The following is a 25,683-nucleotide window of genomic DNA, read 5'->3' on the forward strand; positions in this document are numbered from 1 at the left end:
ACGTGTACAAAAAAAAAGATAGTTACCTAGATGTGAACAAAACGAAAAGTTAATTAGTTTAATAAGTCATATTCCCACGTGAATTAATAAGGCATTTCCAAAGTACACGACATAACAAACAAATAGCGGCAACTTTTGAATTTAAATAAATTGTGGGGACAAAAAAACATAATAATAGCATTAATCACCCACTTTAAACTCTTTAAAATATTGCATTAATTTATCACCGAATTAAAACCCCTCAACAACTATTTCCAAAATAATCAGAACCCATTACCACCCAACGACGATTCATTACTCTCTCCCCTGACCCTGACTCTTTTTTTGTTTCTATCCACAACTCATCATCTTCCATGATTGTTATTCGAGTATCAATCCTTCAAGAACAAAAAGAACCCATTCCGCCATCAAAAGGTAATTTCTGACTGAAATACTTTGAATCTTCTTGTTCATATTCATCGATCCGTTTAATTTTGCTTTTTTAAAAGTCGCCCAATTTTGAATCCGATAGATTTAGGGGTTTTTTCTTTATTAACCCACAATCGAACCATATTTGGGTCATCAATGAGCTTTTGATTTAGGAGCACTCAGTTTCAAATTAGGGCTCTTGAAAAAATGGTGGTTGGGATCGGAAATGGAATCGGAATCGGAATCGGGGAGTCTCGAGATTTGATGACCCAGTTGGTGAAGATGGGTGCGAATGGTGGAAGCGGGTCGAGGAACACGAGCCCGATGGGTCGACGGGTCGGGTCAAGGAACGTTAGTCCATCAAAGCAGAAAGCAATCAAGACGAAACCAAGAGGTTTAGATGAAGAAACAATCGCCAAATTCGCTAAATCTCCTCAACCCGATGTTCAAATGGAAGACGATATCTGGGCCATGTTACCCGAAGATCTATTAAACGAAATCCTAGCTCGGATTCCACCATTCATGATCTTCCGACTCCGTTCCGTTTGCAAAAGATGGAATTCAATCCTACTCGATTCCGCCTTTCTTCAATTCCATTCCCAAGTCCCTTCCCATGGCCCTTGCCTTCTAACATTCTACAAAAACTCCGTCAATTCACAATCTCAAACACCACAATGTTCAGTTTTCAGCTTACCCTTAAAACAATGGTACAGAATCCCATTCACCTTTCTTCCTCAATGGGCAATCTGTTTAATCGGGTCATCAGGTGGGCTTGTTTGCTTTTCAGGTCTCGATGGGTCAACTTTCAAAACCCTAATCTGCAACCCCCTCACACAAACATTTCAAATCCTTCCACTTATGCATTACAACATTCAACGACAATTAACAATGGTGGTTGACCGAAGTCAACGCACCTTCAAAATCATAGCTGCAAACGATCTTTACGGGGACAAATCCTTACCAACTGAAGTATACGATTCAAGATTCGGTCAATGGTCAGTCAACCAAACTATGCCAGCTGTCAATTTCTGTTCATCAAAAATGGCATTTTGTGATTCAAGATTGTATCTTGAAACCCTTTCACCGATTGGTTTAATGGTGTATAGAGTGGACACGGGGTATTGGGAACATGTTCCTGCTAAGTTTCCAAGATCTTTATTAGATGGGTATTTGATTGCAGAGGTAAAAAAGAGATTGTTTTTGGTTGGAAGAGTTGGTGTTTATAGTACTATACAAAGTATGAGGATATGGGAGTTGGATCATGGTAAGGTGATGTGGGTTGAAGTTACAAGAATGCCCCCGAGGTACTTTAGAGGTTTGTTGAGGTTATCGGCTGAGAGATTTGAGTGTTTTGGACAAGATAATTTGATTCTTTTTACTTCTTGGAATCAAGGGAAAGGTTTGTTGTATGATGTGGATAAAAAGGTGTGGTCTTGGATTGCGGGTTGTGGTCTTCGTTTGTATAATGGTCAAGTTTGTTTCTATGAGCCAAGATTCGATGCATCGATCTACTAAAGTGAAAAAATTGGCTTCTAATTTTGTTTTTTTTTTCTTTTGACACTTATCTATAGTTATTGAAAATTGGTTATACATGGAAGTTAGTTTGTTAAGAATGTTGGTCCTTTTGTACTTTTGCAAAAAGTGTTATTCTTTTGTTTTGACCTTAGTAGAGACATTTGACATGTTGTAGCAACCTCTTAGTTTGCCCACATGTCCTGCAACCTATATCATCATGTGAGATGTAAATCAGGTATACAGTTGTCTGCTATGTGAGATGTAAATCAGGTATACAGTTGTTTGCTAGATGACTGTCGTTAGAGCTTAATGCATGTAAGGAGTCCAAGTCGCATCGGAATTAAAACTCTGCATTGTGGCTACTTAAATTTGAACATAAAATTCAATCTTTTGAAACCGTTGTTTGTGACCTTTTACATTTGAAAATGGGGTGTGTGACATTTTTATTTATATTAAAACTTAAAAGCTAAGAGTTTAAGCTTTGTTTGAAGCTTAGAAGTCACCTTAAATCAAAGTAGGTTTGCACTTTTTACATTGCTTGCTTGTAAAACTAGGTTGCTATCATTTTGCATAAAAGACTCGTTGGGGTTAAAACATAGGGACCATGTTTGTAACTTACTCTAATTTTAAGTACATTGATGTTACATGTGAAAATATTTAAGTATTACATATTTAAGTATTGTGGGTAAAAAGATAAAGCATATTTCCTATATCTATAAAAGGAGTAAACTTACAAAGATAGTGAAAGATTCACTCAAGAATATACCACTTTTGTGTCTTATGTATCACTTTATGACAAGTATACAAGTTTTGTTGTATACCAATAAACAAAACCCAAAGAGACTCCAATGATTACTAAATTAGGTGTATGAACTATTTCTTGTCCACCTTTTTATACAAATTGAATATGATTTCTACTAGTTTTGCAATTTTAATGAACTTTCATCTACTAAGTGTTTGTTGGGCATTTCATCAAACATTTAAGTGTTTGTTGGGCATTTCATCAATGATTAACCTAAAAAAAAATTGTTACTTTTATCACCTCAGCTATCTACTAACTTTTATTTAACAAAAACATTTTGTAAAAAAAAATTCACTAACGATTAACATTTTTAAAAGTATTTTTTATAAAATTAACTAACTTATTTCTATCTATCTTCAATATTATAAAAAAAAAAGTCTCCTCATATAATGTGTCATCCTTTTATGTATACATCATATTTTTTGAAAAAAGTCTCCTCATATAAGAGAGCGTTTAATACATTACAAAAAGTTGGTTACCTATTTAGGACATAAACCCAACTCATTTTTGGTGAAATAATTCTTTAAATGTTATTAATATTTTGTGAAAACTAAACCCAAATACAGAAAATCACAAATTTCTCTGCCCGTGTTGCATTTGGCTCATATTCAGTATATCCTATTTTGTATTGTGGCCTACCGCGAAATGTATGGCTACTTTGAGGAAAAGGTAAAAAAAAAAATTGCCTTATTTTTTGTGTAAATGGTTAAGAAAAATAGTTATTTTAGTCATTTAATTATTGTTGCTAAATTTTTTATATGAAATAAATATATTGTTGTTGAAGAAGTTAACTACGACACAGCATAGTAATATTATTTATATTTTTCATTAAAATATCAAAAATAGAGGTATCATCACAAAATGGTTATTTTTTAGAAAAAGAAACTCATAAAGCCTCCTCTTATTTATAAAATAGACTTTAAGAAATTACTTTTAATTACTTTTAACTAGGGAAGAATCCCCGCTTTGCGGGGATGGATACGCCAAAGAAATGGACAAAACATAAAGATTTTATTTAGTTACATTGAGCACCAGATCTCCATTAAATCGAACACCAAATCTGAAATTTTAAAATCTTATATCTAGCGAAAAAAATATATAAAAACATTTTTATTGTGGTAAGAAAATCAAAAGAGAAACCTTTTTTATTAGAAATAACATACTTTGACATCAAAAAATTAAAAGTGTAATAGTATTTGTTGTCACTTTGTCAGTGTTGCAATTTTCAATCCCTCAAAATTTTTCACATCTCCAATTCCAGATGAACCATGAAGAACATGGGGTTTGAGTTTTTTCATCTTCAAAACACAATAAATTTGTCATCCCCATTTGTTTCACCAAAATAACACCAAGGGCAAAATGGTCAAAAGTTGAACCGGATAGGAGAAAGCCATCTGTTGGATAAAAATTTACTATTTATGTGAGGGAATGACCATTTCACCTTTCTGTTCAGAGTAAATGGCCGTTTTACCCTTGTGATTAAAGGTGTTCCTTTGTAGCTTAAACTAATAGTCAACTCATTTGCTAAAATGTGACAATATAATATATGTAAATACAATGTAGAGTTTTTTGTTTTTACTCGTATTTTATACATTAGTGAATAATAATTAATGAGTAAGTTAAAAACTATCTTCTTTAAAGACTCCAACCTCATCAGAAATGACTTACATACCCGAGATCAAAGGTTTTAGAGGTTGGTAGATTCATTGTGGCATTTTAGCAAACACCTAATATGCAGTAAATAGAATAAAAATAATGAAGGTTGAAATGATTTGCTTGTTTTTTCTACTGATATAGACTAACCTATTTCAAATAGATAACCTTTTCATCACCACCTGCAACCTTTCATAAGGCTGGAGGGAGTGGTGCCACCGAAACTGCACTCCCTTCACCGCCACATGTGCGTCACGTCATTTTTTACCACACAAGTGTGGTTTCTTGCCACACCAAGGGAGTGGTGCCACACTTTTATTTTCTTTTATTTATTTTTTTTAAGTATTTTAATTTAATAAAACTTCTTTTTTAATAAAAAAACATAATTTTTCATTACTTGAAAATTAAAAAAAAAATTACATTGAAATTCAAAAAACATTACATTGCAAAATACAGAGGGAGGAGAAAAAAGTTAAATTGAGAAAAAAAATTAAATACATATATATGTTGAAAATTGTGACAACCCAGAATTTCTATCTTGAATAGTTGATCGAATCAATCAAGGTTGGACTCATTTTGCTATCTTTTAGCATTATTTAGGGTCTATTTGAGAGTTTTAATCATAGTACATCCAAGGATCGGGTATTAAGAAGTAACTGCTTGAGCCCATTGTGCACCAAGTAAGCCATAAACTTCATTATGTGGAGTTTACGGCCACATCATATGAGTTTACGGCCGTAAACTCAAGGTGGCCGTAAACTCACCCTATAAACATGATATTCCACCCTTTCTTCCTCATTATTCACCATTTCAACCTCAAAAACTCGAATTCTCTCTCAAGTATCATAAGGATCTTCATTTTATTCTTCAAAAATGTAAGTGTTTCATCCTTTGTTTAGTTGATACATCTCATTATCTAGTATCAACATTTGATTTCATCCATTAACTTCATCTTTTTGGGTTTGATCTTCAAGATCACTAAGAACACCAAGAACACCAAGAACACACACTAGTGTTTTGGGCCGAAATCAACTCTATTTGCTTCCATATTGTAAGTACCTTCTTCCTATACATGTTATCTAGTAGGAACCCTCGATTTGCACCTGGAAAACATCCTTTTCCCATGAAAAATAGGAGTTTACGGCCAATAGCATCTCCTTTGGCCGTAAACCCTTGTTAAAGGTGCATTTGTTGGCCATAAACTCCCTTAAGCTAAGCATTGAGTCTAGAACACTTCCTTGATGTTTGCAAGGCCTTGACAACACTTTTTGGCACAAAACTTCTTGAGTTTACGGTCGTAAACTCATAGGGCCGTAAACCCTATGGTCTTAAACTCGTGAGGCCGTGAACACATGGCCGTAAACTCCAATGTTTGGCCATACACTCCTTAGATGCAATCCCTTGTGATTAGAACACTTCCATATAAGTGTTTCCTAGTTCCTAAGGTGTGTTCCTTACAAGATTAGTTGTTTAAACACTAATTATATACATATATGTGTCATTATATGCTTATTAGGATCCGTTATGCTTAAGGCTTCACTTGGCACTTAGCATCCTTCAAATCGATCTTTCATTCGTATAACTCACTGCAGGTGAGTTCATACCCCTTAACTTATCTTTTAAATGATTTTAAATGCTTTTATGGGGGGGAATACAAGTAGAACTATTATAGTTATTATATCAATCACATGTGATTAATAACTATCAAACAAGTGGATTTCTTATATTTCAAACTGTGTTATCAATCAAATTGCTTCAAATCGTTTTATAAACTCTTTTACATGTTAAATTCTTTCTATTAAACTCTTTCAAACTTATATTTTGTCAAAAGCATATCTATATAGATATAGTTATATAAGTAAGGTTGAAAGGACTTAGGACTGATAATTCGCCTTACTTCATGTTCCTTGTTTGGTTGTGGACTTAGGGTATCGGTTGTTTGTCTGAAGGTCGTTTGAATCTTAATTATATATTATGTATATGTATACAGATATAAAAGTTAATCCTTCAATTCAATACCTTTGGGTAGCAAAGGTGTACATTCATGTTCATTCATACAAACAACATTGCTAGTAAACTATAATAGGTATAGTTTAGGAAGTCACTAATACTATTACTAGAACAACGAAACATACAAAGAGTCAGTTCATACATGAGTCAATACATACTATAACGAGAAACAATACTCACTATAAAGAGAAACAGATAGAGAATACTATAACGAGAAACAATACTCACTATAAAGAGAAACAGATAGAGCATACTATAACGAGAATCAATACATACTACACACTATACACTAGAGAACATACTACATACTAGACAGAGAGAACATACATTACACTAGTACATACTATACAAATACAAGAATACTATAACATTACTGTGAGCTACTACTTCATGGCTCAACATATATTGTTGTGTCACGTTTTGTACCCAGAGTCTCCTAGAGGGAGAGCGTGAATTTGTGTATAGATCTATACGGGACTGACCCTCCTACACCTTGCTGCTAGCTACAGTGGGATCTGTAGGTCTGCGGGTGACGAATGTCATATCATTTCGCCGTCTCGAACGTCGTGTTTTACTGGTCAATCGAGTATGGTTACAATCATATCACATTTTACCTTAATTAACTAACAAGTTTAAAGGTAGTTAGTACATTAGTAGTTACCTAGATAAAACTACACTACATCTTTATTTTTCCCAATTCATTCACATTGTGATCTTCTCACATAAACGGTAATGTTAAACTATATTTTGGTAATGATAGTCATACTTTGGGAAAACTCACGCTTTTACAAAAGAACAAACATAGATAACAGTTGAGTCTTTGGTAGAAGACTACTTTAGTAGAAAATATAGGATTTTCTAGGAAGTTTACAAACATTTACATCAAATACTTACAAACTTTTACATCAAACATTTACAAGTACATTTTTCAAACTTATACAAACAATGACGCTAAAATACTTATGAACTCACCAGCTTTAATGCTGATCTACGCTTTCAAAATAACTTGTATTCTCAGGTCACCAGTAGACAGGTACCGATGACCAGGTTTTGAGAAGATGGAGTACGATCAAGACTCATCTCTTATTTTGATTATTTATTTTTGGTGTCTTATAAACTTCAGAACACACTTGTATTAAAATATTACTATTAATGCAATGGATGATGTTGTTGCTTGTTTACTATTATGCATTGTTGTGATACTGTACATGACGTCCTCCGCCCCCGAACGTTTCCGCCGTTCCGGTTTTGGGGTGTGACAAAAATAGATATTAAAAGAATTGGTTTTAATATAAAAAAATTGATTTCTAAAGAAAAATAGATATGAAGGAAAAAAAAAAGAAAAAAAACAGAAAAAGAATGAGAGAGACAGTTTAAGAGGCAAAAGAGAGAGAGAAAAAGGTGCGACATTATTTAGCCGTAGTGCAGTCTAAACTGCACCAAAACCGCGGTGAGGGGGCGATGTTCGCTGCCTAGGTGGCAAGGGAGCACTCCCTCTACCGCACCACTCCCCCAAGCCTAAGAAAAATGAACATTTAAATACTGTATGGAAAAACAATCATAATTACCTCAAAAGATTACCACCACAAACTCCTCTAGCTCCTGATAAAAATCATAACTGCAGAAAATCAAAGCACAAAAATAAATATGAAAGAAAACAACATCGAAATGTATTTTGAAAGATGCAAGGAAGATTTTGAGAAATACGTTGAGACTTGTATTTGGGTTTGGGTGGTGTTGTCCATCCACCTTACACATGTACACCAAAAGTGGATGTGAAAAAAGAAGAAGAATGTAAGCTAATGAGCAACTTGAACAGCTTCAATGGAATGAATATATATGGTATGATTGGAAGAGAAGAAATGAAGAAAGAAGAATCACCTGTAATCTAACTAACATACAATCACCAACTACAATCACTGTGATTGAAAATCTTAAACACAACTTGATTTCAGTGACAGTAAAGTAGAGTAGAAAGTAAGATCTTACAGGTTTTCCCTTTTCTAATGCAATCGATTAGCTGCTTGAAAGGGGCATTTACATTCTTTACATCTATCAAATCCTACCATACCACAACGACTCCTAGACGTTAACAACTTTCAATCTCCAATATTACCCGAAATGAACTCATAAGCACAAAAGGAAACACATGAATAGATGAAGCATACAATTTAGGGAAGTGGCGACGTATTAATCGATGAAGTTTAGATATACAAAATTCCCTAATGAAAAAATAATTAAATCTTGATCTCTGATATTTAAGAGAATGAGGAGTAGAAAAGGATGATCTTTAGGCTGTCTGGTACGGGGAAGAAGAAGACGCGTGAAGGCTGATGTGGCGCAACCCAAGACGCGTGAAGGATGATCTTTAGGCTGTCTATTTATTATTTTTTCAAATTCTCTCTATATATACATTCATTTTAAACATAATTTCCACAAACACACCCATATTACTTCAAAACAAAAACACACATTCAACCAAAAAAATGGATAATTTTCTACCTCCGATTTCTTCGTCATCCGATGATAACGATTCTGATGAGGATTTCATTTTGTATATGTTGTTGTCTGCGGCACGAGACATGATACGTGAGAGGGGCGAAAGTTCAAACGTCGAGAAGAAGCATAAAAAATGGATCAACCGGGATCGAGAGGCGGCACATGAACGTTTGGTACATGGTTATTTTGTCGTTGATTGTTTATATGATCTATCGAAATTCGAAGAAGGTTTTCGTATTAGTAGAAATTTATTTTTACGTATAGCTAGAGATTTGTCACGTAATTATGAATTTTTCCAATTACGATGGGATGCTAGAGATAAATGCGGTTTTACTACGATATAAAAATGCACGGCCGCTCTTAGACAATTGGCATACGGCATTGCTGCAGACGCATCAGATGAGTATCTGAAAATGTCTGAAAAGACGGGTCGAGAGTGTACATATCTATTTTGTGAGTATGTTGTAGAGCTTTACCGTGACATATACTTGTGACATCCGACTAAAAGCAATGTCGAACAGTTGTATGTCGCGCATCAAGCTAAACATGGGTTCCCAGGGATGCTTGGTAGCATTGATTGTACACATTGGGAGTGGGCAAATTGTCCCAACGTGTGGCGTGGTCAGTTCACGCGAGGTGATCATGGGGTGCGACTGTTATTTTGGATGCGGTTGTTTCAAATGACCTATGGTTTTGGCATGCATTATTTGGTATGGTGGGGTCAAACAATGACCTGAATGTGCTCCAAGCGTCTCCGATATTTAACAATATTTTACAGGGTAAAGCACCAGAAATGTCATATGTTGTCAATGGAAATGAATATAAATATGGCTATTACGTAGGTGATGAGATATATCCTGAATACGCTACATTTGTCAAGTCATACACATTTCCGGCCGACGATAAAAGAAAAATGTTCAAGTTAGCACAAGAATCTGCAAGGAAGGATGTAGAACGGCCGTTTGGAGTCCTCAAACAAAAGTGGCACGTAATCAAACATCCGACACGAACATGGGACAGGGAAAAATTGACGACGGTGTTGACTGTTTGTGTTATTTTACATAACATGATAATAGAACAAGAGGGTAGGGCTATTTGTTCATATACCACAAACGATATACTTAATCCACCTGCAGTAATACAAGTTGGCAGTCCGGCATACTTCTCAAGGGTTTTGGAAATACAAAACCGTGAAACACATCACAATCTATGACATGATTTGACCGAATACATATGGGAAAGACAATTTCAAGGGCAAAATGACGGTGAAGACGAGGAGGATGACGATGGTGACGACGAGGAGGATGAGGACGGTAACGACGAGGCGGATGATGCCGGTGACGACAACGACGACAATTAGAATTTTTCGATGTTTTTTTATGTTTTTATATTTTTATTTTATTTAGACAATGTAATGTTTAATTTTATTAATTTAAGTTTTAAATATTTATGTTTTTAATTAATGAAATGTGGTTTTATTTTTTTTTTGTTTTCAAAAAATTAATTTATGTTATAAATTATGTTTTTATTTATAATGTTAAAAAAATAAAAAAATAATAAAAAAAAGAATTTATGGAATGGTAACCATTTCCAATGTTTAGTGGGTTGATGGTGGGTTGGTGGTGAAGCTGACGTGGCGCAGAGGTGGCAGTACTTTTTCGGTGGGTTGGGTGTGACCACTCCCCACAACCTTATAAATAAGAGATTCAAATCAAACACGAAACCAAAAGTGACGTTTTTTCAAGGGATATCAAAGTAATTTTTATAAAACTCGAAACCAAAAGCTTGACCTCTGATATACAAAAATTACTTTATAAAATTGCGTACCAACATTATTAATATTTACAACAAAGGAATAAATATTTTACAAATATTTTATATACTTCAAAATAAATAGGATTGACTAAAAAGACACCCCATTTTACCATATCGACACTCTAATTAAATTTTGAAATATTTTTATTGGATGAAATTGCATTGTTTTCCGAAAAAGCTGATTATAAGTAGTTAATTATAGGTTGACTTTTTATAAAGTGTTCAATAGGGTGTATATGAGTGTTTTATTAGCATCGCCCAATAAATAGTGCTGTATTTTCATCAAATAAATAATAAAGTGTATTTTAGAAAATGTAATTATTAAAAATAAAAATAGAGAGTTCAAATTCCAAAGTCCAAACAAACTCCAATATGGGCCTCGTCCGTGCAAGCCCAAAAGTGTACACTTTAGCACCTGGTCCACGTTAACGTGTGCACCGCGGCGTATTTTATCACACACCATTACCACAAACAAAAAAATGTTTTAATTAAAAAAGCATCGAGCTAGGGCTTTTCAGTGACCCGTACAGTTGTCCACCGTATCCCATTTCTCCGGCCCTCTCGGAAATTAAACTACCAAACTCCTCCGCCGTACCGACTTTTATCGCCGCCGACGTCGCCGCAACACCGGCTGCAGCTCCGTCTCTCTCTCTACGCTTAAACAGTAGGTTGTGTCTCCGTATCTACGCCCTTGCTTATGCGTATCGTGTGAGTTTGTTTGTTTGCCTCAATTGCGCCATTTATATGATGATAGAATTTTGTGTTTCTTCAGAAGGAATTGGAGCTGATGGTAAGGACTGTGAAGAATCATCACCATCAAGAAGAAGAAGAGGATGAAGAAGATTTCATTTCGAGAACAACTGATGGTTCCTCACAGAAAGGTTTTTTATTTCGTAAACACATACGTATTTTATATACCTAGATTTGTGCATGCAGAATTGAAATTGAACTTTCTAATTGAATGCAGATGGAAGGAGGAATGATCAGAAGGCGAGCTCTCATCGTTCTAAGCATTCTGAGACGGAGCAGCGGCGAAGGAGCAAAATTAACGAGAGGCATGCATGCTTGATTTTTTTCATCTTATCTTCGATCATTACCCTTTTCTGTTACATACACATGCTTTCTCAACATAGGATTAAAGAATTTCTGCTCATAGCTTGCTTACACTCTGTATTTTTGGAAAGAAAGGGAGGGAAATTGAAGAAAAAAAGTCTCTCTGCCTCTCTTTCCATATATGAATTGTGGAAAAGGATTCATGTAGTATAATCTATCAGGATGATTAGGGTTGAAGGAGATGTTTATTCCACAATGGAAACATGTTTTCATTTCGGACTTTTTATATAAACAAAGTATTCCAATTTCTTGCTTTTACAATGGGGAATAAAAAGGTTCTACTTCTACATGCAACTTGATGCATCCTTTTCATTGTGATGCAAATTATTCTACAAGAAGTTCTCATGCACACTGTTTCTACTTTCTAATCAATTATCAACCTAATAACCTTGAAACTACACAGATTCCAGATTTTAAGAGACCTCATTCCTCAAAATGATCAGAAAAGAGACAGAGCTTCTTTCTTGTTAGAGGTATGTAACTATGTATCCTTGTTATTATATACAAATACAACCTTTTCTATACTTCAACATAACTTTACTAATCTTTCTTATGAACTTAGGTGATTCAATATATCCATTTTTTACAAGAAAAGTTACAAGTATATGAAGGAACATTCCATGGTTGGAGTCCAGAGCCCACAAAGTTAATGCCATGGGTATAAATATAATTTTTCATCATAATATTAATATCCATATTAATCTATATTAATCTATAATTGATAAATCTTTTTTGAACAGAGAGGAAATAGTGTCACAGATACCTTCACAGATCAATCACAACCCATAAAAAACGGATCTTTACACGAGGGTAATATCGTCTTTTCCCCACCAATGCTGTCAAACACACAGAGCTTGATAGAACACGAACTGAGTCACTCTTCAGCTGCCCGAGCAGCTGCCCTTGACATACCATTACAGCAAAACACATACCTGCCCGACCCTGACCCTGACCCTGCCCAGGCTGCCCGGATTCCTCATGAATATTGGGATGATAGATCTCTAATGAATGAGGATGCTACTCCAAATGAGCTTCAAGAATTGAAGATGCAAAGAGAAGGAGATAGAGATAGAATCTCAGATGCTTATTCCAAAGGGTGAGTATTTTTTTCATTTTCTTGAATTATTTAATTTAATGTTTTTGTTAATTAATATTTTTATGTAATTACTAATTACAGGCTGTTAAATAATCTAACTCAAGCATTGGGTTCTTCTGGAGTTGATCTTTCACAAGCGAATATTTCTGTGCAATTTGATATCAGAAAAGTCACAAGTAGTGGATCAATTTCAACATCTTTTGGAATCAAGGTCAATAAAAAAACCATATTTTTTTGTTTTTTATAAAATGCGCAAGATACATAAAAAGATTAAAAGCCACTCTATTTTGACTTTCATTGACAAAATGACCAAAATATAGTGGCTTTTATGTAATTTTCCTTTGATAAAATAGTGAAAGTAGGTTATGCATTTTTATATTTCAACCATTTATAAAACTGGGTAACCAGGAAAATATTTTGAAATGTAAGGGTAAAATGGTCATTTAGTCTATAGTGTGTAAAAAATGGCCAAAATATAGTGGCTTTTATGTAATTTTCCTTTGATAAAATGGTGAAAGTAGGTTCTTTTTTTCTATATTTTAACCATTTATAAAACCGGGTATCCAGGAAAATATTTTGAAATGGAAGGGTAAAATGGTCATTTAGTTTATAGCGAGTTAAAAATGGCCAAAATATCGTGGCTTTTATGTAATTTGCCTTTGATGAAATGGTGAAAGTAGGTTGTTTTTTTCTATATTTTAACCATTTATATAACTGGGTAACCAGGAAAATATTTTGAAATGTAAGGGTAAAATGGTCATTTTGGTCTATAGTGTTTAAAATACAAAAATGTCCAAAATATAGTGGCTTTTATGTAATTTGCCCTTGATAAAATCGGGAAAGCAGGTTGTGCAAGGGTAAAATGGTCATTTTACCAGGAAAATATTTGGAAGTGTAAGGGTAAAATGGTCATTTAGTTTCGTTAAGGTTTGTATGGCTGAAGTGAATGAACGGAAAATGGATAGAGTGATAGAGTGAGTGGTCTCTGTTTCTTTGTATTTCCTATAGCGGATAAGATAAACCGTCTTAATGAGAAAGACTAAATGACCATTTTACCCTTATGACAATATTCATGAATTATGTGTGTGTGTGTGTGTGTTCAGGAGCATGATTTTCTATCTGAGGGTAATCAAGGAATGGCACATTGTGGGATTAGGAGGAGAGATGATGTTGTTTATGATCAAGTGCTCAAGAAACCAAGAACAGAACAAAACCAGTAATTACTTATTTCTTTTCTGTTACACTCATAATTTATAAGTTTTTTTATTTAAAAAATTTTAAATATGGAAAAACTTGTTTCGTTGTACATGTTTTTTACTAGAAAATGGGGGGAGTTATGTATTTAACTTTGTAGTCTTGGGCTTCCATTGCAAATTAGAGAAGCTGCTTTTGTTTTTGTATGTCATCTAATTACTCATTTGAAACAAACGAATCAATGTTTGAGTTTTGACATTTTCTTTTCTTAATTTTGTTTGCTACTAAGTGAAAAAGCATATTTCGAAAACCAAAGGGAAAATGACTCTTTAGGGTAACTAACTGTTGCGTTTGTTTTCATTTGGTCCCTTCATTTTTTTTGTACTCAATATACCATCGAACTTGTTGTTTGTGTTCACCATAACCCTTTGACTGACTTTTGACCTGTGATAGCCGGTCAAAGGGTTATGGTGCACACAAACAACAAGTTCGATGGTATATTGAGTACAAAAAAAAGGAAAGGGACCAAATGAAAACAAATGCAACAGTTAGTTACCCTAAAGAGTCATTTTCCCAAAACCAGAATATTAGGGTTTTAATTTTTTGACACATGCATTTGATAATAACTAGGCCTGACAATTCTTGACACGACACAAAATAAACAGGTTTGTGTTGAGTTTTTCAACCCGCTAGCCCGCCAACCCGTTTATTAAACAGTTTATATATAGGTTTCTCAAAAAATATACGGGTTGACCCGCCAACCCGTTTAGAATTTTAATAAAAAAAAATTATATATTTTTTAAATGTATTAAGACTTAAGTATTATACAGTTTATACACCAGGACATGATGCCATTGACTATTTGACATGTGCAATATGTTTGTATTAATGTTTTAGTTTAAACATGTTTCTATGAATGTTTTTAATTTTCATTTGGATGTTTAAGGCATAAGTGTCTAAAATTGGGATATGTTTGCATCAAGAATTTATTCATGTTTAATTATCAATTTTATTTATGGAAATCTGACTCACGAACCCAAATCTGACCCACGAACCCGCCAACTTGGGAACCCTTATAAATAAGTGGGTTGACGGGTCATATATGAGTTTATGTTCCAAACCTGGCAACCCGTGACCCGCCAACCTGTGACCTGTATAGTTAAATGGGCCGTGTTCGAGTTGGTGTATTTTGATCCGTCAACCCGCGACCCGCCAACCAGAACACGACACGATTGTCAGACCTAATAATAACTAATGTCATATAATTTCCGAATTCACTATATGGTGAGGAAGTTTGTTGTTTTCTAGCATAATTTTGTAAAGTAGTATTATGTAGTCAATATTCGCATCCTGATCACGACCACAAGATATTCCTCTATTATCCCACTCATTATATGATCAATTGTTGGGTTAAACTTTGATCATATTTGTTGGAATACATGTGAAATAAGTTTCAAAAAGATATTGTTGAAAATAGCAACTTTTTTTTTTTTTTGGTAAAATTAGGTATTTTTTTTCGGTTTCTACACTAAATAAAATTAACTGAAAACCAAGGGACTAGTATGATAAACACTAGATAAATAAGTTGTTTCTTTTAAAACAATTAGCATAATGAATAAAATCTTGAGCACATCTCAAACCTAAAACCTTATCGGGAAGTGCAACAACTTGGCCTTCTTTGCTAGATTATTATCAAAAGCTTTTAAACACACTTATTTTCATAAAATAATTTCAAACATAAAACAAATAGAAACCAAAAGACTTATGATGTAATCGTGTTAGGAGTTGATAAAAAAGTTTTTATGATATAAGATTGAGGGTTCAAATCTCATTGAAGATAAAATATATAGATTTAAGAGTATGACAGTAAGTGTCTACCTAGTTTCTTTGTCAAGCATTGCTCCTACCATAAATACACATATTGAGACTTTCACTTTATGTCATTCATAGTGCACAAATCAAAATGAGATCAATTTGTCGGGTTTAACAACATGTACGACTTCCACCTCATCAACATTCATATAGCTTTTTGAGGTTACTTTGGTACTACCAACAAAAGTGAAAGTTTGTGAACATGTCATTATCAATTTGGAATTTAAAGTAAGAAGTGGAAAGTATGAGATTGCAAAAAACTTTGAGAATAAGGAGTATTTTTATGGTGTATTGAAACCAAATGAACCTAACACATTTTTATACTAATTCTAAGAGGAAAATGATCATTGTCTGGGTTCAAACGACTAGTATGACGGTACCCGTTTTTTAGATTTTTATTAAGATAAAAATTTAGGTCAAAATAAAAACCTAAGTCATAGAGAATAGGATTTATCCTATATGGAATTTTTTGTAACCGAATAAAATATCATTCAGATTAGATATATTTTAGCGGTATCATATATTGTTGGAAAGGTGTATCAGCCAAATGTTAAGGGTTCAAGTCTCGTTGGAAATAAAATAAATAGTATAAGAGTACTGTAAGGATTATTTGTGTGATTGTTGTTCTTAAAAAAACTATATAAAATTTAACTAAAGCGACTGACTCAAATTTTAAAATAATTAAAAATGCCACTACAGAATTATGCATTAGCCAAAGTAACAGATTTAAAAAATCAAGATTTTGTTAATGAGCAAACATAATTCTATCAAACCTTTATTTAGCATATTAATTTCTTTTTCATCCATACACATAATCCAAATTTTCTTTTTTTGTAATTTTATTAACAACCAACTGAACCTAACTTTTTATCATAAAAACTTATAATTTTTAATCTGATTTTATTATTTTTCAAGGTTATAAAAAATAAAACATTTTTTTTTCTAAAAAACTAAAATTTTATTATGTTTATCTTTCAATTTTAAGTTTTTAAAAATTATATATATATATATATATATATATATATATATATATATATATATATATATATATATATATATATAAGTAGAAAAAATCAGGTATTTATTGTATACTGTATTATTTACTTTTAATAAGAATAAAATATAATTAATTACTAAATAAGTTTGACAAAGAAAAAGAAATCATCCTATTAGATTATGCCATTAGGGCCATGAGTCGTTCATCAGCCCACTCAATTAATTTTAGTTGAATTTATTTGTCTTATAATGTTTTGGTTTAGGTTTACATAGCTAGTCAAACAATTTGTGGATAATCATAAAATACCATAATATTATGAAAAATATTGAGAAATAACCACGAGCGAGTCCGGGTCCTAAATCGCACTGAACTTGTACATGAACCGAAAGTACTGAAATCGAGAACCTAATTTTGTAGGTATCGAGTGTCAATCCCATTTTAGTATCAATTTTTCTATGTGCAACGGTTCATGTTTAACGCTATAGAGTTCGGGCTTAAGTACAACAAAACAAGAGGTTCTTAACCCACAGCTGAAATTAAGAAAACAAAGAACATATAGGAAAATAATGAGCCCCGTCGGAGTTCATATAAGAGAGTTATGAGTGTACAAATTTGAAGAAATTTTTTACACAACTTCTGTTAAGAAGAAAATAGTCTGAGAAATTTTATTTTTTCAAGTACTCATGTTTAGTATTATGTAACTTAGACTATAGTTATCCAAATCAGTTGATTCTTGAGCCTAACACGTAACCAAGATAGAGAAGAAGGTGAAAGGAAGAATTAGGTTAATCTGAGTTCATATGAGAGATTCTTAAGTGTTCAAAGTTGAATGAAATTATGCAAAAATTCTAATAAGAAAAAAAAACTAAGTCTAGAAAATTAAAGTTTTTAAGTCTCCATTTTTAGGGCTATGTGACTTAGACTATACTTATCTAGCATAGTTGATGCTTAAACCTAATATACAGAGAAGAAGGTGCATGAAGAAGAATAAGATTATTTGTACGAAAGTGTTATAAGGGTCAAAATTAGTTCATTTGATCTTTAAGGGTATTCTTTTAAATTTTGGTTCAGTTTTGGTACTTACTCGAACCCAAAGCACCGAATACCGCTAGTCCCGAGAACTGAAATGCTTGATTAGTGGAATTGAGTACCAACTCGCATGTAATTATAAGGTATCGTTTTCGATTCCAGTACGGTACCATCAGATTTTTTGCTCATCCCTAGAAATAACCCAAATTGTTTTGGCTTAACCTAATGTCTATTTTGTCTAAAATATTAAATTTTGGACCAATTTAATTTTGTTGGATTAGCTTTATGTCACATCAAATGTGAGTTTGTGAAAAGAAAAACATATTATATTTTGGATTCAAATTAAACGTTGCGTACAAAGTAAAAAAAATGTATTCTAAAATTTTAATAACATGTCTGAAGTCCAAAAATTTTAAGAAATGTTTAGTTTTTACTTTACTAAATTCTAAAAAAATATATATATTAAAAACCATACCAAACTGTAACACCTCAAATTTTAGACCAATTTTTTCATTTTAAAAACTTTCAAAAAACATAGTTTCACAACCAGACATCAAGTACAAGTCATCTCAAAACCACAAATATCATAATTATCAGAGTAAAATAAAGATCATGTCCCAATAGTAAATTTCCAGTGCATGTGTACAATCAGACTTTCGCTTTCCCACGGTCCTGCGAAGTACCTGCCACATATAAATCAACAACTATAAGCATAAAGCTTAGTGAGTTCCCCAATATACCACATACAACACAACATAAATAACATCTATGGGTTATCTGCAGCCCTGGGGACTATCAACAGTCCCAGTGGGCTAATAGCACACCCTGTGGGTTGTCAGCAACCCTGGAGACTATCTGCACTCTGAATCACATAATAACAGCACAATATAATAACATCTAGACCTAACTGGTCATTTCAGATACAACTATTCTACCACACAGGTAAGGATAAGTGAGGAGACTCACCTGATACTGATGACACGAAAACCTAGCACCCGAGCTGCCGGATCTAGACTCCGTCTAGTTAACAAAATAATTAACCTTAATTAAGGTCCACAACCACTCACGAGTCCAAAGTCCACGGTCAAACCTACTAAGGGTAAAAAAGACCATTTTGCGCTTCCGTTGATCCCAAAACCCCAAACTTTGACCAAAGGTCAGAGTCAAATCTTTGCAAATTTGACAAGATGCATCCATATGGTTTAAAGAAATTGAACTGCACATCCTTAGTCCATTTAAAAATACAATTTTACCCTTACTTTTATTTTTTTATATTTTCTTATATATATATATATATATATATATATATATATATATATATATAATTTTTGTATATTTTGCCGCTTACATCTTATTTTATTTTATTTATATTTTTTTGTATAATTTATATTTTTTTTGAAATTTTTTTCGAATATATTTTTTAATTTTTTTTGTTCGTTTATATTTTTTGACGTTTTTCTGAATAATTTTTTTAGTTTATTTTAATGTTTTGTTCGAATACATTTTTTAATTTTTTTTGATCTTTTATTTTTTATATTTTTGTAAATCTTTTTATAAATATTTTTTTGTAAAAAAAAATATAAAAGTTTGTTAAATATGAGTATGATTAACACATATTAGGTATAAAATTACTTATTTTAATAGTGTTATTGTATTGTAGGCTAACCGGAATTCGAAACGATTCGAAAAGTGATCAAAATTAGGTTAATTACTTATATTTCCAATAATCATGTTGTCATTTTTATGGCAGTAATTTACAGTTTTGGTCTATATGGTTTGATTAGATTCGCACTTTTAGTCAAATCTTTGCAAATTTGACAAGATGCATCCATGTGGTTTAAAGAAATTGAACTGCACATCCTTAGTCCATTTAAAAAGATCATTTTACCCTTACTTTTATATTTTTGTATTTTCTTTTATCTATATATATATATATATATATATATATATATATATATATATATATATATATATATATATATACTTTTTGTATATTTTGCCGCTTACATCTTATTTTATTTTATTTATATTTTTTTTATATAATTTATATTTTTTTTGAATAGATTTTTTATTTTTTTTGTTCGTTTATATTTTTTGACGTTTTTCTGAATAATTTTTATAATTTATTTTAATTTTTTGTTCGAATACATTTTTTTAATTTTTTTGATCATTTGTTTTTTTATATTTTTGTAAATCTTTTTATAAATATTTTTTGTATAAAAAATATATAAAAGTTTGTTAAATGTGAGTATGATTAACACATATTAGGTATAAAATTACTTATTTTAATAGTGTTATTGTATTATAGGCTAACCGGAATTCGAAACGAGGGTCAATTGCTTCAAGTTTAATTTTTTTTTTTATATTTTGTTCCGAATAGCAAATGCTAATCAGAATTCTTATAACTTAAGCACATGTATCAATGTTTTCGAGTTCATTTTTTATTAGAAATTTGTTCGTTTTATATGGTTTCCAATTAGCCATTATATAACTTGAAACTCTTTTTCGAATTTCGGTTAGTATATCTGTTAATCCTATTAAAAAAATAATTTTATACGTAATCTATTTAACGAACATTTTTACATTTTTTACAAAAAATAATTTAAAAAATATAAACAAACAAAACGTCAAAAAAAATGTATTCAAACAACATGTCAAAAATCTAGAAAAATTTATTCAAAAAAAATAATAATAAATATAAGCGAACTAAATGTAAAAAACATTAAACAATATAATCAAAAAAATATCGAACAAAATCTAAATAATAAAAAATATAAATAAATAAAATAAAATGCAAGCGAAAAAAATATAAAAAAATAATCTGCATTGCAATTTCTTTAAACCACAATGATGCATCTTGTTAAATTTTCAAAAGTTGGAATGAAAATGCAAATCTAACCAAACCATAGGGACCAAAACTATAATTTACTCTTTTTTTTATTAATATGCTAAGAGTTTTGGCAAAACTAGCCAATAGTTTAAATCCACAAACTGATATGAAAATTGTAACTTTTAATTGTACAAACATTTTTGACAAAAGATGCTTTTAGCTCTTAAATATATAAAATTAGATAATAAAAAAAAGCTAAAAGCCCATGGAAAACTACTTGAAATAGCTTCTAGATTATAAATTTTTTGTTTAAAATAAAAGATAAATTTCCTATTGCAAAACACATTTTTTTTCGAACTTTTTCTTAAAAGATATCAAATATTGAACACACACTAAATATTCCATGTTACTTAATGGTATTGAACACACACTAAACATAGACCTGGCAAAATCCGGCACGACACGACAACCCGACACGAACCCGACACGAAGTTAACGGGTTAGGGTCAGAGATTTTGACCCGTTTATGTACACAGGTTGACACGACACGACACGATAATTAAACGGGTAGGGTTATGGTCAAGACTTTCAACTCGAAGATGACCCGTTTAATTTATATATATATATATATATATATATATATATATATATATATATATATATATATATATATATATATATATTTCATATTTTTATAAATATTTTCATATTTTTATAAATATTTTCAATATTATATATTTGTAGTGGCCCAAATTCAAGAATTAAAAGTAAAATTCAAACTTTTAAAGTGACTTAATTTTACTCTTCCTCACTACCTATCTCATTTGCATCCTAACTCTTAACTCTTTCTATTTTTCTTTCTAAACTTACCACTACCTCCGTCTCATGTTTATTGTCCAATTTTGACTGTTGGAGTCTTTATTCTTCAAATTTGACCTTAAATATTTTTGTTTTTGATATATATATAACACTTAATGCAAAATATATGAATGAATTTTGTTTTAAATGTATTTTCATTGTTATAAGTTTTATCAAGTAATTTATATATTTCATATTTTTATAAATATTTTCATATTTTTATAAATATTTCATATATATATATATATATATATATATATATATATATATATATATATATATATATATATATTTCATATTTTTATAAATATTTTCAATATTATACATTTGTAGTGGCCCAAATTCAAGAATTAAAAGTAAAATTCAAACTTTTAAAGTGACTTAATTTTACTCTTCCTCACTACCTATCTCATTTGCATCCTAACTCTTAACTCTTTCTATTTTTCTTTCTAAACTTACCACTACCTCCGTCTCATGTTTATTATCCAATTTTGACTGTTGAAGTCTTTATTCTTCAAATTTGACCTTAAATATTTTTGTTTTTGATATATACATAACACTTAATGCAAAATATATGAATGAATTTTGTTTTAAATGTATTTTCATTGTTATAAGTTTTATCAAGTAATTTATATATTTCATATTTTTATAAATATTTTCATATTTTTATAAATATTTCATATATATATATATATATATATATATTTCATATTTTTATAAATATTTTCAATATTATACATTTGTAGTGGCCCAAATTCAAGAATTAAAAGTAAAATTCAAACTTTTAAAGTAACTTAATTTTACTCTTCCTCACTACCTATCTCATTTGCATCCTAACTCTTAACTCTTTCCATTTTTCTTTCTAAACTTACCACTACCTCCGTCTCATGTTTATTGTACAATTTTGACTGTTGAAGTCTTTATTCTTCAAATTTGACCTTAAATATTTTTGTTTTTGATATATATAACACTTAATGCAAAATATATGAATGAATTTTGTTTTAAATGTATTTTCATTGTTATAAGTTTTATCAAGTAATTTATAACACAAATAAAACTATTTAAGGTCAAAGTAGAAAAATAAAAACTTCAAAACTCAAAAATGGACAATAAATATGGGAGGGAGGGAGAATAAATTTTTTTTCCGTTCCACCTCCCAACTCCAGCATTTCACTTTCTCAGTTTTTTTCCTCCGTGAGCTTACTTTTCAACCTTTAAAATGTTTCAACCCGACATGACACAACATATTTATAAGGTTTAAACCTTAACCCGAAACCCGACACGAAATTAACACGAAAATAAACGGGTTGACACGACACGACACGATAATTAAACGGGTCGGGTTAGGGTAAGCACTCTCAACCCGTTTAATGTCTTGACACGGCACGAACCCGACACGACACGACACGTTTGCCAGGTCTAACTAAACATTCCATGTTACTTCGTATAGTTTTCCCTAAAAAAAAAAGCTAACATAGTGAAATAAAGAAATGATATATTGCATGTACGATATGTATTTTCAATTAAATAAAAGAAAGTCACCAATAGTTAACGTTTATCATAAGTAATACGATTTTCTTTTATGACTATAATCGAGTGTGGTTATGTGCACATTTTCCTATTAACTTGTTCCTCAAGTTAAGTCATATAGTTATCTTCTCTTTTCTGCTTCATTCGAAATTTATATTTATTAATTTTTGGATGATAAAACAATTAATATAATGCTCAATACTCAAGGAGTATTTTAATGGTGATAGCCTCTTTTTAGGGGTTATGTGGGTTTGATGCATAATAAGCCCCAAAAGCTACTTTTCTTGGATCATTCAATTTCAACCATTTAGAATTTCTTGGATCACATCCCTCCTCGAATACAATTCACATTTTTATAATATCAAATTTCTCAATGTGCTCCCCTAAAATATTCTAATGAATTCACCACTTCACAACCATTATTGTTATTAATTAGGACTGCGAAGAAAAAATAAAACCCGAAATCAAATCAAATAAAAAAAAAACATAAAACTTAACAATCGGAAAAAATGGATGGTTCGGGTTTTGAAAATTTTTAAAAGACAAAAAACGAGTTTCTCGTTAGGGGTGGACATTATTTGGTTTGAAATCGGAAAACCGAAAATCAAACCAAATTGAAACCGAATTCGGGCCAAACCAAATTGTGAATTTGGTTTTTGGTTTGGTTTCAAGCTAAACCAAATTATGAATTTTGTTTATGATTTGAGTTATCGAATGATATTTGGACCAAATTGAACCGAATTACCGAATTTAACTAATTAATATCTTAATAATTTAAAAATTATATTAAAATTTTGAAAACATATGTTTAATAAACCAATTGAGCGTTTACATTTTACAATTTACATCGGGATCTCAAAACTCCAAAAGTTCTCTCTTGGTCTCCTCTCTTCGATTTTGTTCAAACAAGTCCGGTCTATATTTGAAACTCTAGATATTGATTTTTTGGTTTCTATGATCCAAGTTCAATAAATTTAATATTTTTTAGACTATATTATAGAAATGGGCTATGTGTTTGTATGAAAGTTGTACTCTCAGACTAAATTATACAAACTAAATTTTACGGTTTGCTTTTTCAAATACAAGAAAAAAAAATTATAAGCAAAATTGAAATGTTTTTTAACAAAACAAAAATGAAACTAAACCTTAGAAACCAAAATACATCGATTTTTTAACCCAAAAAAATGAAACTAAATCATGAAAACCGAAACCGAATGGTTTTTCAGCAAAAAAAATAAAGACGAACTTCGTTGTTTCGCATCTACATATATCAATATAGATTTTTTATTAGGCTGGAGGGAGTGGTGCCACACTCCCTTACCACACTCAAGGAGTGGTATACCATGAACAGAGGAAAGAGAAAGAAGAGAGAGATAGAGAGAGAGAGAAGGAGATAAATGAGCGCTCCCAAGAATGGACGCACACCTCAAACCGCACTCCCCAAACCGCATAGGGGGGCGGTGTTCCCTATACCACATAGGCACCATGTTATTCTTACCGCACTCCACTCCCCATAACCTTATAGACAATAAAAATTATAAATTTTAATATATTAATTTTTTTGATAGAAAATAAGCCTAAAATTAAAAAAAAACAAAATAAAAGTGGACAAACTTTTTATTTGGTTTATATATATATATATATATATATATATATATATATATATATATATATATATATATATATATATATAGAGAGAGAGAGAGAGAGAGAGAGAGGTTTAGGTTCTATGGAAAACAAAAAACCCTAAAAAAAACCCTAAAAATCATAAAAATGCATAAAAAAAAATACTTAGAGATCACAAAACTTTTTTTTTGAATTTCTTTTATAAAAAATCGTAGCTTTTTCTTTAAATTCGTTGAAAAAAAAAAATCAATTTTTTTATAAATTTTTTTTTCAAATTTTTTTGTCAACGAATTTGTATAGAAAGCTACGATATTTTCAAAAAAAAAAATTTGTGATCTCTAAGTATTTTTTTTTTATGCATTTTTATGATTTTTAAGGTTTTTTTGTTTTCCAAATAACCATTCCCTATATATATATATATATATATATATATATATATATATATATATATATATATATATATATATATATATATATATATATAGGTTCTATGGAAAACAAAAAACCCTAAAAATCATAAAAATGCATAAAAAAATACTTAGAGATCACAAAACTTTTTTTGAATTTTTTTTTTATAAAAAATTGCAGCTTTTTATTAAAATTCGCTGAAAAAAAAATAAAAAATCATTTTTTTTTTATAAATTTTTTTATTTTTTAAAATTTTTTTCAACGAATTTCTTTAAAGACCTGCGATTTTTTCATAAAAAAAGTCAAAAAAAAGTTTTGTGATCTCTAGGTATTTTTTATGCATTTTTATGATTTTTAGAGTTTTTTTTGTTTACCAAATAACCCTTCCCTATATATATATATATATATATATATATATATATATATAT

The 25,683-nt window shown here is 31.0% G+C and overlaps 1 protein-coding gene and 1 pseudogene across 4 annotated transcripts; both read left to right on the top strand.

Moving 5' to 3' along the window:
- Nucleotides 1-245: 245 nt before the first annotated feature.
- LOC145167028 (F-box/kelch-repeat protein At5g15710 pseudogene) lies at nucleotides 246-2,021 on the top strand (annotated as a pseudogene). Its single transcript, XR_013740856.1, has 2 exons — nucleotides 246-414; nucleotides 582-2,021. The product of XR_013740856.1 is annotated as an F-box/kelch-repeat protein At5g15710 pseudogene (transcript).
- A 9,180-nt stretch (nucleotides 2,022-11,201) lies between these two features.
- On the top strand, nucleotides 11,202-14,339 carry LOC145167029 (transcription factor BIM2-like). 3 transcript variants are annotated; one of them, XM_079086109.1, is made up of 8 exons: nucleotides 11,202-11,410; nucleotides 11,475-11,583; nucleotides 11,670-11,757; nucleotides 12,219-12,288; nucleotides 12,378-12,473; nucleotides 12,556-12,911; nucleotides 12,993-13,122; nucleotides 14,015-14,339. In XM_079086109.1, the coding sequence occupies exons 2-8, from the start codon at nucleotides 11,490-11,492 to the stop codon at nucleotides 14,129-14,131; spliced, it is 951 nt and encodes a 316-aa protein (XP_078942235.1). In that variant the 5' UTR covers nucleotides 11,202-11,410; nucleotides 11,475-11,489; the 3' UTR covers nucleotides 14,132-14,339. The 3 variants fall into 3 exon arrangements, with proteins under 3 accessions (XP_078942235.1, XP_078942233.1, XP_078942234.1); XM_079086107.1 differs by having other exon boundaries at nucleotides 11,208-11,370; XM_079086108.1 differs by having other exon boundaries at nucleotides 11,208-11,366.
- Nucleotides 14,340-25,683: the final 11,344 nt, after the last annotated feature.

Source organism: Lactuca virosa, chromosome 3 (genome assembly GCF_052849685.1).
Source record: "Lactuca virosa cultivar CGN04683 chromosome 3, Lactuca_virosa_CGN04683_v6, whole genome shotgun sequence".
Lineage (NCBI taxonomy): Eukaryota > Viridiplantae > Streptophyta > Magnoliopsida > Asterales > Asteraceae > Lactuca > Lactuca virosa.

Coding starts and splice junctions, on each gene's coding strand:
- LOC145167029 (XM_079086109.1), top strand. CDS start 11,490: ATGGTAAGGACTGTGAAGAATCATCACCATCAAGAAGAAGAAGAGGAT. Junction 11,584..11,669: donor TGATGGTTCCTCACAGAAAG/GTTTTTTATTTC, acceptor AATTGAATGCAG/ATGGAAGGAGGAATGATCAG. Junction 12,912..12,992: donor TCAGATGCTTATTCCAAAGG/GTGAGTATTTTT, acceptor TACTAATTACAG/GCTGTTAAATAATCTAACTC.